The sequence below is a fragment of the Strongylocentrotus purpuratus genome, unplaced genomic scaffold (assembly GCF_000002235.5).
Source record: "Strongylocentrotus purpuratus isolate Spur 01 unplaced genomic scaffold, Spur_5.0 spur5_scaffold_16, whole genome shotgun sequence".
Classification (NCBI taxonomy): Eukaryota; Metazoa; Echinodermata; class Echinoidea; order Camarodonta; family Strongylocentrotidae; genus Strongylocentrotus; species Strongylocentrotus purpuratus.
The window spans coordinates 12,968,107-12,983,626 of NW_022145601.1; the positions used below are offsets into that span (position 1 = coordinate 12,968,107).

A 15,520-nucleotide genomic window follows, 5' to 3' on the forward strand; every position below is an offset into this window, starting at 1 on the left:
AAGAAAAAGAAAAGGAAAAAAAAACACAACTTATTAAGTCAGAATAAAAAGCCATTACAATGTCACATTCGTTTGTTCTATTGTTAGGAAAGTACATTCATCCTTTTAGGAAAATAAAGAAAAACAAAAATTTAAAATAAACAGACTTGCTCAGCAAACGTCAGAATGAATTACAAGTAGGAGAATTTTATACATATAACTTAAGTTTGGTGTGGATAAGGGAGGGAGGAGGGGTGCATTTTAGACTACGATATTTTATGTACTTTCCACTCAAGATCTTTCCTGATCATTTTCACATCTCCAACATTCAAAAAGAAACAAAATTTAATGCCCTTCAAACCCTTTAAACTTTTTGATTCCTAGGTGAGGTTTTTCTTTAAACGCCACATTCTAATGTCTGGAATTGTGTGATTATGTCTTGCAATTAAAGCCCCACTGTACTACTTGTAGCTACTTGCGCCCTCTATATAGCCCCTCATGATCCCCTTTTTCTTATCTTAATTGGAGCTGATTTGATGAGATAACCACCTGTCAGTGACCTTGCAGGGAGGTCTAATCCCTCCTAGCTAAACTAGTGCAGAGGGGCTTTAAATGTACTTGGTTGTGACTGAAAGGCATAACAGGAAAAAGTCTGTCTGGAGCCAGAAGGGCTTTAACTCTGCGTTTACAGTTTATGATTTAATAATTAATATGCTTCTGGCTCTAAAGAGAATTGGCCTGCTGAATAAATAAAGAACAAAATCAAGAAACATAAAGAATGAGAACAGACAAAATAAATCTAGCAAAGTTTGCTTTTAAATATAATGCAAGAGATGGAGAAAAGGAGAGAGGGGGAAATCACTATCAGCAAACACTTAAACATACATTCAGAAAACATCATAAGTGATCGATATCAACTTTGGAATGTGAAAGCAAATTTATTTATATTTACATCATTCCATACTATCTACATAATATACAGATTTATAGACAGTTTATGCAGGTTATTTATAAAATAACTTATGTGCGGGTACGTACCAACAATTTTTATAATGAAATACATTACCTTGAAGAGAACAAGCACCAAAGAATTCACGCTGCAAATGACCAATGTAGTAGGAAGCTTAATATATCCTACATTTCTCAAACTCCTGAGTATTATTTATGGTACTTCTTAATATCTAGTACAAAGTGACGGAAACAATATAAGTCCATTGTGCTGGGCAGCGAAAGAAACATCATAGAAACACAGAAGCATCATTTTTAAGTTTTAACAAAATGAATTTTTGTGACATCTTGACAGGAATTGGTGGATGGTGTCATTTTTTATGGCTGTCCTTTTCATGGGAATCTAAATATTTGTGCTTAATTAGTCTGCTAAGCTTTCATCAATAAGAAACATCACCAAAATATTATGATTTTTTGCTACTGCAGAGAACAAGTATTTAAGAAAGAAAATTATCTGAAGAACCATCTGCAAAACTTTCTCAAATCACTGACTGATCACTGATCATAGTATTTCACTCATCAAAACCTGAAAGCAATTCCTCCGCAAGCAACAATAAATAAGATCCATAATGCTCAAAGCTTTCTTCTCATCCTGGCACAATTTTGGATGGTATTCTAAAAACAATAACATTAATGCTAGTGATAGGTATGCTGATTGTCTCAAGAAAATTTAATCACAAGTCTCCGGTTAATCCTCCGTACAAAACTGGCTGTGACGCAGTATACGTGTGTAGCAAAGAAAAATAACTGGGGGGTGTTTCACAAAGATTCTAAGTCGAACTTAACTCTCAAGTTGGAATTAAACATTATGGAGAGCTATTTGTAGCCTTTAAAAAAAACTTATTCAAAAATAAAAATTCAAGTATTTTAGAATTTTTACAAATTCCACATCAAAGACATGAAATCTCCTGATAATAGAAATATAAATGATTTCAATCAACATTTTATGCCTTAAAGAAAAAACTTTTACAAAATATTTTCAAAGATGCTAATGTCTTTCCATAATTGTTAAGTCCAATTTAGAGATAAATTCAACTTAGGATCTTTGTGAAACACTCCCCTGGTTGTTCAATTTCAAGTCATTATGACAATGAACAATTCGTCGCTGTTTTCACGAAGTGACGGTAGTGAAAAAAAATTGCATTCACTTTGCGTTACGATTTTCCTCACTACCGTCACTTCGTGAAAACAAGGACGAATTATGACAGTGCACTGACACATAAGATAGCATAGCATAGTTTTCCAAGACACAGCCCCCTGAAGATATCAGAAAATGGAAACAACTTTGGAGTTTGGAGGTCCTTAATCTTGTTCCATGACTTCTACTTGTATATTGGTGATGTTCTCTGATGACGTAGTCTCCTCCTCCTCCTGGACCACCAGCATCATCTCTTGACCGTCTTCCGTGTGTATGGTGCCATCGGACATCACCATGGACACCGTTTGACCGTTGTCCACCACCTCGTCCCCACCACTGGCCGACAGGGTGATCTGATTGCCCTGCGAGTCCTGGAGTCCGCCGGCGGTGGTGGTGATGATCATGCTCCCGTCTTCGGTGGTCAGGGTTCCCCCGTTGGCGGCGGCCTGGAGGGCCAGTTGATGGGCCTCCTCCTCGGAGATGGCGTGGACGGAACCGTCCGGCTGGGTGGCCAGGTTGATCACCACCATGCTCGTTTCTCCGTTCTCGTTCTGCAGCGTGGCCTGCATGGTGGAGAGGCCTTCTTGACCGGATGGATGCAAGATGACCTGGGTACAGTTAAGAATACATCGTGTTAACTAAATAGATTCCACACATCAGTTCAACTCTTTGTAAGACAGAGCCCGGAACTGCATAATTAGGTTGATGCGGTCATTCACTGTAATATTCAGGGATCATCAGCTCATCAGATGATGGGCACATGCATGAACACAGCATTAAAAACACAAACAAAATCAAATCTTTACAATGCTCTGTAATCCATGGTGTCAACCCACCCCTTCCCCCCAACCTGTTCCTCTCCATCCCATTCACAAGCCTATAAATTGAGAAACTTCCAAATAGTTACCTGTGCATTCTCTGCGGCTAGCTGCTGCAGCACAAGGGCAGCCTGTTCACTGGTGGCCCCCTCCATCGTGATCTCTGTAGCGCCGCCCATCAGAACGTTGCCCTGCTCCGTACCGTCTCCCTGCATGCCTGCAGCCTGAGCTTGGGCCTGGGCCATGGCCTCCTGGATGGCTGCGGAGGCAGAGTTGGTAGCGAAGGTGGTGCCATCGGCCAGCTGGAGATACTGGGTACCGGCTTGGATATCATTAGACATGGCCTGCAGGGGTAAGACATCAATTAACATCTTAAAGTGACTCAGTAACATTGCATGAGACTCTGGATTTAGCTCATGCTGCAATCATAATCATAAGCCTTGAGGTCAGTTAGGAATCCCATGACTTTTACAAGCCGATCGGCCGTCTGATTATCAAGATATTTATGATTAGAAATCGAAATTTCATTTTGTGTTTTCCTAACGGTTTTGATAACACTACATTCTATTGGGGAAAATGAGTATGGGAAAACCGGTCACTTTGGATTTTTACTTTGCACTTCATGATCATTTTGAAGCGCAATTATTTTTAGGGCTTCACTATTACAACATATTACAGACACTGATAACACGTAGGGCCGTGCATCTCAGATTTAACATTGTTAAACGATGCCTCTAAGGTAGCAGTGTAACATGATATTTGCCTAAAAAGGATCACAGAATGCCGATACGATCACTGACTATTTAGCAAATAAAGGGAATGATGGACATTAGCCCATCAAGTGTACGCATATTTGTGTTAGTAGTTCTGGGTGTATGTGAATTCCATGGAGTTGTAATCTCAACTAAATTTTACAAATAATAACTAACCATTCACTTCATGAAAATTAAGTTAGAGAAAAACTTAACTAATTTGGGTTAAATATCAAGGAAGCTTGTGAAGGATCATTTGGCTGGAGAAAGTCCAAATTGGTATCTTATTTGAAGGTCTGTATGAGCTTAAACAACAGTAACTAGAACAATAACTGTTTATCATTTGGCGTTGTAAGTTCTTAGAAGATTAATGTACATGCACGTTAAAGCCTATCTGCACTAGTTTGGCCAGGAGGGATTAGACCTCCCTGCATGGTCACTGAGAGGTGGTTATCTCATCAAATCAGTTCTCAATTACCATAAGAAAAAGAGGACCATGGGGGACCAACAGTCACCACTTAGGCATTGTTTGCTATGTAGAGGGCGCAATACCTGTAGCTATTAGTAGTGCAGTGGGGCTTTAAAAAGAACTTTGACCGCTTACATAAGAAGCGAGACTAACCTGTTGAGCTGCTTGCTGGACAATGTCTCCTGCATCAGTCGTATGAACAACTTGTGTTTCATCTGCAGTGATTTCAACAGGCACCTACACCATTGATAAACAAATAATTAAACAGAAGGAATCATAGTCAGGGGTGATGTGAGCACTGAAGAAAAAAAAAATCCCTTGAGTAAAACAGAAAGAAAAGAGGATTCGGGGGTAAAAAAATGGCATCTAACATCATTCCGCTCTTTTGAGTGAGAAAATTGGGGAAAAATGGGGAAAAAATGGGGAAAAAATAGGGAAACAGAAAATAAGGGGAAAAATTAGGAAAATAGGGATAAAATCAGGTAGAAAAAAAAAATTGTTTTTTTTTTTATTTTTAATCGGGTAATTATCAGGCCTGCATAGTACTTGTATCAATTATACATTGCATATCTTTGTTCTCAAAGGAAACCTACCAATCTAATCTGTTACTTGGGTAGGTATAGAGTGATCCATTAATTCTTATTTGTGTGTCTTTACACATGTACATGCATGAGTTCATTTTCACTTACATTTATAGAGGGTACTAAAGGTAACAACAAATAAACTCTAGGAAATGAAAAGCTGTCCAACTAAATCTTCCAAATATACAGCCTCGTTCATACGCGATGCAGTAAACTATCTAAAAAGCGGTAACTGCTGCGGCGAATGTTGGAAGCATGTGTTGCACTTTTTTTTAATAATACACAGGTAAATGAATATGCTTAGGATCCTTTGTTGCAATCCTCTGTTCATTCCACTTCTCCTTCATTTGTACATGCAACATGTTTTAATTTTGCCCAGATCTTGGAAAGGAGACTTACATATTCGCAGCGGAATAGTCATGTTTTTTATGTATTGTTATCATCTTGCCTGGAAATAAAATGAATAAAAATAAATAAATTAAGAGCTCACATTTTGTAGGTTATCAAGAGCAATCAGAGCTTCAGCCGTAATGTCCCCATCGGCCAGCGTCGGATCAGGTTCGATGGACACCACCACGTTCTGTCCTTGAATCTTGACCGCTCTCTCCATCGGCCACGGAACCTTGATGGTCACCGTCTCCTCTATAGGGGGCGCCGCGTCGATCTGCTCCCCCCGCAGGATGTGACGCTTCTCGTGGCCCTTCAGGTAGTCACTCCGGGTGAAGCAGTTGCTGCAGTAGCGACATCTGTACAGCTTGGCACCTGGATATGGATACAAATTAAGTGAAACTATTTTGTTAATTCTGCAGATAAGCTTCTACATAGCATCACTTCATGGAACATGAGGTGTTGTGGACTAGTGGATAAGCCACCTGACTGCAGATCACAAGATACGGGGTTCAAGTCCCGCTGTGGCACTGATGTCTTTTGGCAAGATGTTAATCTACATTTGCCACTCTCCACCCCGGTGTAAATGGGTACCTGATATGCTTGAGCGCTAGTTACTTTGGCAGATCGGCTACGACCAGGGTAATATGTGTAAAGCACCATGAGCGTCAGAGCCTGACGGATACTGGCGCTATATAGATAACCATATTATCATTATTATTAAATCAGCATGTACCTGTTGGCCTCCATGTAAAGATCATTCAAATGTTTACAAAATAGGTCAGGTTAATTTAGCAGTTTCTTGTGTATCAGCCAACTAATATTCAGCATGAGCAATGAGCTGTTTCATTCTTCTCCTTTCTATCATTGATAACATAGAAGGAAGATCTTTCAATTGTCTAGTCAGTTAAGGGAATATAAGTAAACAATTATGCACTCCATGTATTCCATCCTTCCCATGATTGCTATAAAATTGTAGCTCTACAATGTATATCCAGTAAGACAAAATTGCAATTTACCTTGCTGCTTACACATGTCAGACAAGTGAATTGTGCACCAACAAACAAGAAAGACCTAATTCCATATCCAAATAAATTTCATTCTCCCATACCATTGAAATCACTGTTCCCCTATTTTACAAGGGGCCCGTTGCATAAAACCTACCATCGATGGTGACTTTGCCATTAATGGTAACTACCATGGCAAAATCACCCAACAGCTAATCAAATCCAGGTTTCCAGGTTTCCATGGAAGTTACTATTGATGGCAACGTTACCATTAATGATAGGTTATATGCAACGGGCCCCAGACAAATGAATGTGTATGCCCTGCTTATGTCTACTCCCAACTGATTACATGTACATACCTGTGTGGTAGATCAAATGCCTCTTGTAGTCAATGACAGCCACGAACCGCTTGTTACAGCCTGGCTTGGGGCAGACGTAGGGTGTCTCGTTACGATGCTTGCGTTCATGATACGATCTTGAGCTTCGTCTGCTGAAGGATGCTGGGCAGAAACGACACCCGAGCTTCTCCTTGCCGGCTAGAGATGGGTGTTAGGAAATAAAATAATAGAAGTCAAGGGTTATAGGAAGAATGATAGATACATGAGCAGTAAAACAGGAATGCACCTTTTTATAACATTATATCTGTGGTAAAGGATAAAAACTAAACAAACAATCAAACAAAACAAGGTAATATCACAAAATGTTTAGACACACTCATACTAAAGTTAAAGGCCATAAGCGTCACAGTAATTGTGGCATACATCTAATTAATTTTATTCATCTTACAAACTTCCAAACATGTCAATATCTAAAAATAATTGAAGAATCAATGAAAAAAGGAATTATTAAGGTGATCAAATGATAAAAAGCCATTCTTTCACTTTTCATTTACTGCAAACTCCACTCCAAAAAAAGAAAGAAACAAATAAACAAAATGATCATAATCAATTACCTATATGATTTATTAACTAAATTATGAGAAATCTAAAGTTTGAGTACTTGAAAAAAGCCATACATGGGCTTCAAAATGACAATTGTGTCAACATGGCATCAGTATCCCAAATCTCTGTACCCTATGTGAAATTCCCCCCTACACAAACCAGTACTAAACCACTTTACTCACTGTCTGTGTGTGCTTCTAGCTTGTGATCTTTGAGTTCTGGTCTTGTTTTGAAGGCACGTCCACACTCGTCACAGAGCTCGTTCTTCTCCGTGCTGTGCGTCTTCATGTGCTCCCGCAGTCTGCCGATCTTCACCCATGTCTTGCCGCATATCTCACACGCAAAAGGCCTGAAAGACAGAATCCAGCAACAGATAGTAGTGTGTTTATTGAATATTCTTTTCAGAAGAGACAAGTCTAGATTTCTTTAAAAGGCTGCACATTGAACCTTTTGCCTACTCAATCCATCAATTTTGCCATTCAAGCTACCCATTATCAAACATTATTTCTTAAAAAAAGAAATACTTGTCTCCATCATTCCACAAGAGTGCTACTTGTCATGCTTTATCCAACGTTGTATTATGTTACAAAAAAAGAAAGAAATCTCATGTTTAATAGACCAGTTACTAACATACTCAATTTTATGCATACTTTTTAAACAAACGTTGTTCTTGACAACCTGAAAGATTGCCTGAGGCTTACCCGACATAAATGTAGCAACAACTAATGTATGCAGAATGGATTCCCAGTATGGTAGTTCATTCATCAATAACAGGTTAATAGAATAACTCGTCACTACTGTAGGTCCCCAGGAAGAAACATTCATTCTAAATATGTTATTAAACTGGTCTATTTCACAGCAACCCATGGTTATCATGGGAGATGATGCTTACTTTTCTAACGTATGCCTGAGTGCATAGTGGTAGTTGAGAGAAGCCACAGTGGTGTATGCCTTGTTACATCCAGTGACGGGACACTTGTAGATATGGCATGGATCCAAACCATGGATACCTTCTAGATGCGTCGCTCGATCCTCTGTCAACAAAGCAAAGAGAAGAATACATCAGGGGGTGTTTCACAAAACTTGTCATCAGTGGCACATGACAGTTTTTGTTATAAGCTAGTGAAATCCTTGCTTCTGATTGGTTATCAGCAGATTTGTCACAGTTTTTTGTCATTGGTCATTGAAAAACGGCTTTGTGAAACAGGTCCCTGTGTCAGGTCCCTTGTGAGACACCAGTGTCTCACAATTTCATAACAAACACTCCAGATTCACTTGAAATTCACTCGAAACCAACAAACAATTTGAAAATCAAAGATTGACCCCAAAAATGATCTTCTAGTCCTATAAATATCTTCAACTGAAATTTATGAAAATTACACATAAATTCACATATCTTTAACTGAAATTTATGAAAATTACACGTAAATTCACACATCTTCAACTGAAATTTATGAAAATTACATGTAAATTCACATTCATAATTTGTAAATCTGTGATTAAATGGTAATGTTTTACCCTTGGTGCAGAAGGTCTCAAGACAATCATCAGCAGTGCACTGATATCTGTTGAATTCAGGATGAGCCCTCATTGTATGGTTCTCTAAACCTTGCTCCATTGTGAATGTCTTCTCACAGAACTTACACTTCACCTGCACTGGGCCTTTAGGAGGGGGCTCTGTAAAGAAAAATGAGTGTGATTTATTGCAGAACTGACATTTTGCTATATATTCATTTCATATGTGAGATAATTAATATTTATGAGAATTCTTAAAAAGGTACAGAAACAGCTCTTGAGGAGTGCAACAATTTTATATGTCTGACCTCAAATGGGTTTGAGATTAAATTGGGAAATGAAACTTAGAAGACAGTCAAAACACAAAGGGCAAGGGAATTTCAATGGAGTATTTAGAATTTCTCAGTAAGAGGTGAATACAGAGATGCCAACCTCTTGACACAAAAAAACAGACTGAGTATCCTAAAAAAAAATCAGGTTTTAGAGAGAAATCAGATTTTCACGAAAACTCGACTCGGGGCCGACGGACCAGTAAAATTTCAGAAAAATGTTTTACTAGTAAGTAAGGTCAAGTAAAATGTTTGCTCTTTCATTAAAATTTAATGAGGACATTGTAAAGCAAAGTTTTTTGGGTTTTTTGGGCGTTGCGGGGGTTTACTTGTACATGTTTCTATGCGATTCCGCTGTTTTGATGGGTTTTAAAATTTAACTATTTAAGAAACAATTTAAAAAAAATTGTATTAAATTGTATTTTAAGAGAGGTGAAATCGTATTTCACTCTTATTATCGTACTAGATACAATTTAATCGTACTGGTCGGCATCTCTGTGAATACTGCAGCACCCTTTAATCAATATCATGACTAATGAAATTAATATAGAGTGAATTCATATACAGTACATCTGTACATCAAATGTGTAGAAAGTAGAAGTTTACAAAACATTGAAAGTACATCTGTATTTGGGAGTCTCCATTGGAACATGTTCTTTCACTTCTTTGGATTTATATACTACATGTATCTTCTACTTTTTTTTTTTATCAAAGGCTGGCCAGTTATTGTATAGGGGGTCATAATGGTCCTTCACATAGGAAAAAAGAGTACAAATAGAGGATATAATTACCTGCATTGTTAGCCTTTCTGATGTGCCTTTCAAGATGAATGGGTGACCTGAAGGCTCTCTTACATACATCACATCTGAACTTCTCCGACATAGTTTGTTCTCTTTTGCTCATGCCTGCATGAACTTCAGTCATATGAGTGTTGTAGGTCATGAGATACCTGAAGGCCTCATCGCATTTATTACAGATCAGGTACTGCAGTTTGGAATCCTCATGCTGCAGGCAGTGTAGCTCAAACCAGGACTGCGTGGGGAAGTGATTATTGCAGGTCTCGCAGGTGAAGGGGTACTTCTCAGGGTCGAAGAGCGTGGCCGTGCACTCAGGAGGAGGGGGAGCAGACGACTGGCGCACGGTGCGAGCGTTGAAGTCATCATCATCATCGTTATAGCGACGCCGCTTCTTCCTGCCCCTGCGCTTCTTGCGAGGGATGGGCGGTTGCCCGTCCTTTCGTGGGCGTCCTCGTGGTCTCTTTGGCGCCGGAACAAGCCATTCATTTGTCGATTGAGCCGTCGCTTCATCTGTCAAGGTTGCTAACGTCTCCCCCTCCTCTTCTCCCTCCCGAGCCACGTCTAAGATGCTCACCTCTCCCTCCTCCCGGCCGTCAGCGAGATTCTCCGCCAGGCTAGACATCTCGGTGCCCTCCGGCATCTCAATCCCGTCCATGGAATCCTCTGCCGTTTCTCCCTCAGCTGCATCATCACCTTCCTCCTCCTCCTCGTCGTCTTCCTCATCATCAAGCTTCTCTCCTAAGACCTCTTTGATGACTCCACATGCCCTCCTGTGCTTCATGAAGATGACCGAATTAACAAACCTCTGCCCACAGACAACACACTTTCTGCTGCGTCCTGGAGTGAGGCTGCTGCTACCATCAGCTGCTTGTTCTAGAAGAATTTGGGCCTGTGCAGAGAGAATCAACACATACAAATAATGATTTACATGTATTTTATTTTCTGAGTGTAAATGTGCTGTAATTATAACTTCTACTCCTTGAAATTCAAATTAACAGAGTTACAATATTCTTTTTAATGTACCAGCATTCCAAACAATACAAAAATGTCTCTGATTTATCATCAAAACTTAGTAGTAGTAGTAGTGGTAGAGTTTATTGGATAACTTATTCAGCAAAAGGCTAATCTGCCACAAGATAGATAGTTATAGTGCCCAATGTAACCGACATCGACCTTACTATTCAATCAGCTAACCCAAACTATGATTAACATTTATCTATAAATAAACATCAGGTAAAAACACACAAATCAAGAACCTGTAACAATTCTAAAAGCACAGCAAAAAAATTGATAAATGTGACATACTTTCTTAGCCCTGGCTTCTTCAAGCTTTCTTCTGTTCTCTGCATCGACCTCTGCCTGCTCTTCCGGAGAGAGTTTGATCTTGCGAGGACGTCCTCTCTTTTTCTTGTTTGGGTCAGGAGGGGGTGGGGGAGGGGGCTCCTCATCCTTAATCCCCAACAGGCCATGCTCCATCCCCTTCTTGACATCTATGGTTACCTGTCAATCAAATCAGTTTGAATGAGAATAAATGAGGGAAAAAATACACTGGGGCTCAGGGCAAATTAGCCCCCGAAAGTCATAAAAGAGCCCTAAAAAGTTTGCACAGAGTTCAATACAAAACAAATTAAAGAGTGTTATTTTCATGCAAGCAAGCTTGAAAAGTAGCCCCTGAAATTGTTTAAATATTTTTTTCCCTGAATGAGATTCAGTGAAGAAGGGTTCTAGTTACACCACACGCAAATTGTACAAGTTTACACTAGAGTTCACTGGCCTCATACCCTTCTAAGATGAAAAAGCTTTGGCAATTTAAGCCATGCCTTTGCTGTTTGTTGTGGCTTTTGTGCCCATGAGACATTTGAATGATACATGATTAGGCTTGGGTAGCAATTACATGGAGCCTGGAGGTTTATGTCCTGGGTGGACAATAGTTTTAGGTATTGCCTGCAGAGCAATTATTGTTGGAACATGCATCATGAAGTCCCTGAATCTCCTGTTTTCTTTTATTTTTCTATTCATAAAAAGTTACAAAGTGATAAAATAGGCCATCTACATAACCTCTACTATGCAACACAAGAAAAATGTAACAAATTAAGGAAATGTTCTTCTTGATTCTACGACATATATGCACCACCGTCAAGTGCTCCAGAACTTCCTCCAGTTTAATTTCTAAGTTTAACCCATGACCCAACACTACTATACCTAACCCGAACCCAGATCTTAATGTAAAACCCAATTGCTAGCCTTAATCTCAGCCTGTAGAGCAATCGTCAAGAAACCTAGTTCTCTTTTGATTTATATCACTGACCTCAAAGAAGTAGACCTTCCCCTGCTGGATGAGGGTAAGGGTTTGTTCATCTTTGTCTGTTGTAGTCTTGACAAATCTTAGCCAGCCCGGGATGGAGAAATCATTGCTTTCCAACTGGTGGCACTTCTTTCCATCGTTGGCAAAAATCTAGTACGCAAAAGAAAAACACCATGTTTGTACTAATAATGAAACTGTCCATCCGTCCATTTATCAGTGTCAGTGTACAAACAGAATGAACAGATCGATCAGAGGACTTAGATAAGTTTTGTGTAGGTTCTTAAGCACCGATTCCCCTCTCTCTATAAACTTGAACGAAAATGCACCCATATCAGGCATGTATACAACACTTTAAAATTTTACTCCATCACCTCCACGTTCGTTCAACAAAAAGAAAGAAAAAAGTTCAGTAAATAACTTCCAAATGTTAACTGCACACAGTAAATGTGCAGCCATCTATACTTACCCCCAAACATGTACAAAATTAATCTGCAAGTTTAAACTTATAATATATGTTATAGCTTTATTTTGTCATGAAAATGTTTGATGGAGACAAGTTATCCTAATCAATTTACATCAGACTCAAGAGTTGGAATCAAGGTCACCTAGTCCATGCCTTGACTAGAATTGTTAGGTGTGTTTTGTTGCGAAAACACAAGACGACCATGAAATCGTCTGCTAGGTGCCGGAAGATCATTAACTTTTATACTTTAACACAAAGTCAACACATTTCCGGCTCTCAGCAGCTGATAAATCAATACATGATTGTGGCTTCTGGGCAAGAATACCACATCTGAAACACTTTTTTCTTCTCCTAATTCTCACCTTCCACTGGCCCATCTCCACTTCTTCATCAGCCCCAATGTCTGAAAGCTTGGCCTTGAATGGTCCATAGCGATGTCCCTGGCTGAGATCTTGTCTGGCATAAACCTTCACACTCGCATCTGTAATGCAGACAAATGAAGAGGATCACATTTATTAATAATCAATAGGTAACGGCAGGCAGATATTACTGAAAAATCAAGTGGAAGTACATAGCCAATCAGGCTTTCTCTAGTATGGGAATAGGAGTCGGACTACTGTACAGTAGAATAGATCAAGGGGTCATGGTTAGGGTCCACCACTCATTGATTTTACATTTTAACTAAACCCTCCAGAACTGAAGATTTGATTTTTTAAGGGGGGGGGGGGGGCACCCTGGTTTTCACTTAGCCATAGAAAATGAGAATTTTGAAACTCAATGGTAAAATTTAAAGGATATAGCAAAGCCATGAAGTTAAATTTATGATCAACCAAACAGAAATTAGTACGGGTACCTTTCCTTTGGGAAAAGATTTTGATTTCTTTTGTTTGTACCACCCCCCCCCCCTCGCAAAAAAAGACAGGGCACATTGCTATTTTCTTTCAAAGAAAACAATACAATTCACAAGGCCTTTCAACCCCAATTATTTGATTATATTTTATCATAAAAACTAGACTCAGCCTCTAGAGCTCTTGTTATTGTCATTTTGTTGGTGTTTTGTTGTTACCGCATCATTGTGCAGGATTATCCTTCTGATTTTCTTTTATTTTTCGTCATTAGGTCTAGTTCAAGACTTCAAGTTTCAAGAAATTTAACTTCCTTGCAATTGTTGCATGCTTGCATTTGCAATTAGGCCTACTTTAATTAAAGTTGAATTTACTGATTCGCTTGAGCTGAGTTGAGCCTTGAAAGTAATGAAAATGAACGGCCCTGAACTGAACTGAAGTTGAACGGTTTACCAAAATTTAAAAATTAATTAGACTCTAATTAGATCTAAGTTAGATCTAAATATTACTTTAAATGAGGATATTTTCTTTGAAGTAAAAGTTCTGCTATTGTGTCCCCTTTGCTTGGGGATTTCGCGTGCTCAATGGCCAGCCATAGCAATTCCACCACCGGTACCCCACCAATTATGCGACCACGGAAAGGCGGGCATCGAGCCTCGAGGAACCCCAGGCGCGGGCCGCGTTTGCATTCCTGCAAGCTGGAAGCTCAGCGTACCGTACGAGGATGGCGCACAAAAAATAACGGTCAATGGAACGAGCCTGATAAATCCCCTGTTCGTCCGCATCATTTAATTAAAATTACGTTCTTAAAATTCACACCATTACTCTCTCAAATATAAGACAAATCACTGATATAAATTAAAATTACTGCTTGAAGTATAAACTGAATGAAATTTGGCTTTATTTCGACCAATATAAGAATAAACTCTTACCGTCAGATGACGCCATCTTCACATTATACACATAATTATTTTTCCCATGAGGCCTCGCGCGAAAAGTGCAAATATAAATTTATAATGTAGTTAATTCACCTTTTATGAATTATAATTATTTTTCATTGATATTATATTCACATGATACTTCGTTTCTGTTTGTTTCATTTTTTGTTGCTGTGATCGATTTAATTTCCGTTTTCGTTTACCTTTCTTCTCTACTTCATAAATTCCGGACATTGACGGAAATTACCGAACTTTCTAACAAGTTCGTCCCCGTAAAGATCGCATTTGCTTAATTCGGACCATGCATATTATATCGACTGGTGGTAAATGAATTAAAATAAAATAAAAATAGAAAACATCGAGAAAGGTGGAAAGGGCCGGGGGGGGGGGAGCATCAGTGCATCACGGTCCCCCATGTTTTGTCAGAAAAGAAGAGGGACCACCAGGGAGAAACGAATCTTTATACAAATGAATCTCATTGGCATGATTGGGAAAACAAAATTGCGCTCTTACCCCTCGCTTATTCACTGGCTGGATGATTCGCAGCTAAATACTTCCTCACGAATTGGGGCAAAAACAAAAAACAAAAATGATTTTAGTATTTACCATTCTGGGATTTCAATTCCTAAAATTCTAAAAAATTCTTGATTAAAATTTTGTAAGATTACTTCAAACAAACAAATAAACAAAAGGTACTCACTTGTTATTGCTGCTGTAAAGGAGGCAAAATGATGTGGGGAAAACATTTTGGCGTCGCTCGACCCAAAACAGGAGAGGAAATGGTGCTAAGGTAGTGACTTCAATGCTCGATGTACATAAAGATAATCTGAAAATTTGAGTGAAAACGGTGATTGATTAAAGATACTTGGGACTCTGATCTGATCAATTCCTTAATTTTCCCAACTATATTTACTTAGTACAATTTAATTACATTTTAGGTGAAATCGTCACAGGGTAATGAATTGGCTCTATATCATTCCAGACATTTTAGTGTTGAAAGGTTAGCCTGATTTATGTCTTAATTTCTTCATGGAAAAACGGTTGGGAAAATTCAAAAATGGTTGGGAGAATTTACTGTCAATCACTGTTAGGGGGGGGGGGGGGGTGGTGACAGTTTCACAGAAAACTATAGATATCTTTGTGGTTTGAGAACTTTTTCAGAATTGTGTGCATATTGGAGGGTTAGTACATTAGAAGGAATATAATAAGCAAATTTCATACAAAAATTAGGCAATTTTTTCATCAACC

At 38.9% G+C, this 15,520-nt stretch overlaps 1 protein-coding gene across 1 annotated transcript; it reads right to left on the minus strand.

Annotated features, from left to right (window-relative positions):
- Positions 1-2,181: 2,181 nt before the first annotated feature.
- Positions 2,182-14,302, minus strand: LOC100891105 (zinc finger and BTB domain-containing protein 17). Its single transcript, XM_030986823.1, has 13 exons — positions 14,267-14,302; positions 12,852-12,970; positions 12,030-12,176; positions 11,027-11,221; positions 9,716-10,610; positions 8,599-8,757; positions 7,973-8,114; positions 7,263-7,429; positions 6,499-6,675; positions 5,236-5,507; positions 4,318-4,401; positions 3,033-3,287; positions 2,182-2,733 (listed from the first exon to the last, which is right to left on the minus strand). Exons 1-13 carry the CDS (start codon positions 14,280-14,282, stop codon positions 2,290-2,292), a joined length of 3,072 nt encoding a protein of 1,023 aa, XP_030842683.1. The 5' UTR covers positions 14,283-14,302; the 3' UTR covers positions 2,182-2,289.
- Between the last annotated feature and the right edge of the window lie 1,218 nt (positions 14,303-15,520).

Bases quoted from the DNA above. Each gene is read 5' to 3' on its own strand.
- LOC100891105 (XM_030986823.1), bottom strand. The intron at 4,402-5,235 runs GTGAGCTCTTAA...TCAATGGTGTAG, and splicing joins CTCTTGATAACCTACAAAAT to GTGCCTGTTGAAATCACTGC. The intron at 2,734-3,032 runs GTAACTATTTGG...AACTGTACCCAG, and splicing joins TAGCCGCAGAGAATGCACAG to GTCATCTTGCATCCATCCGG.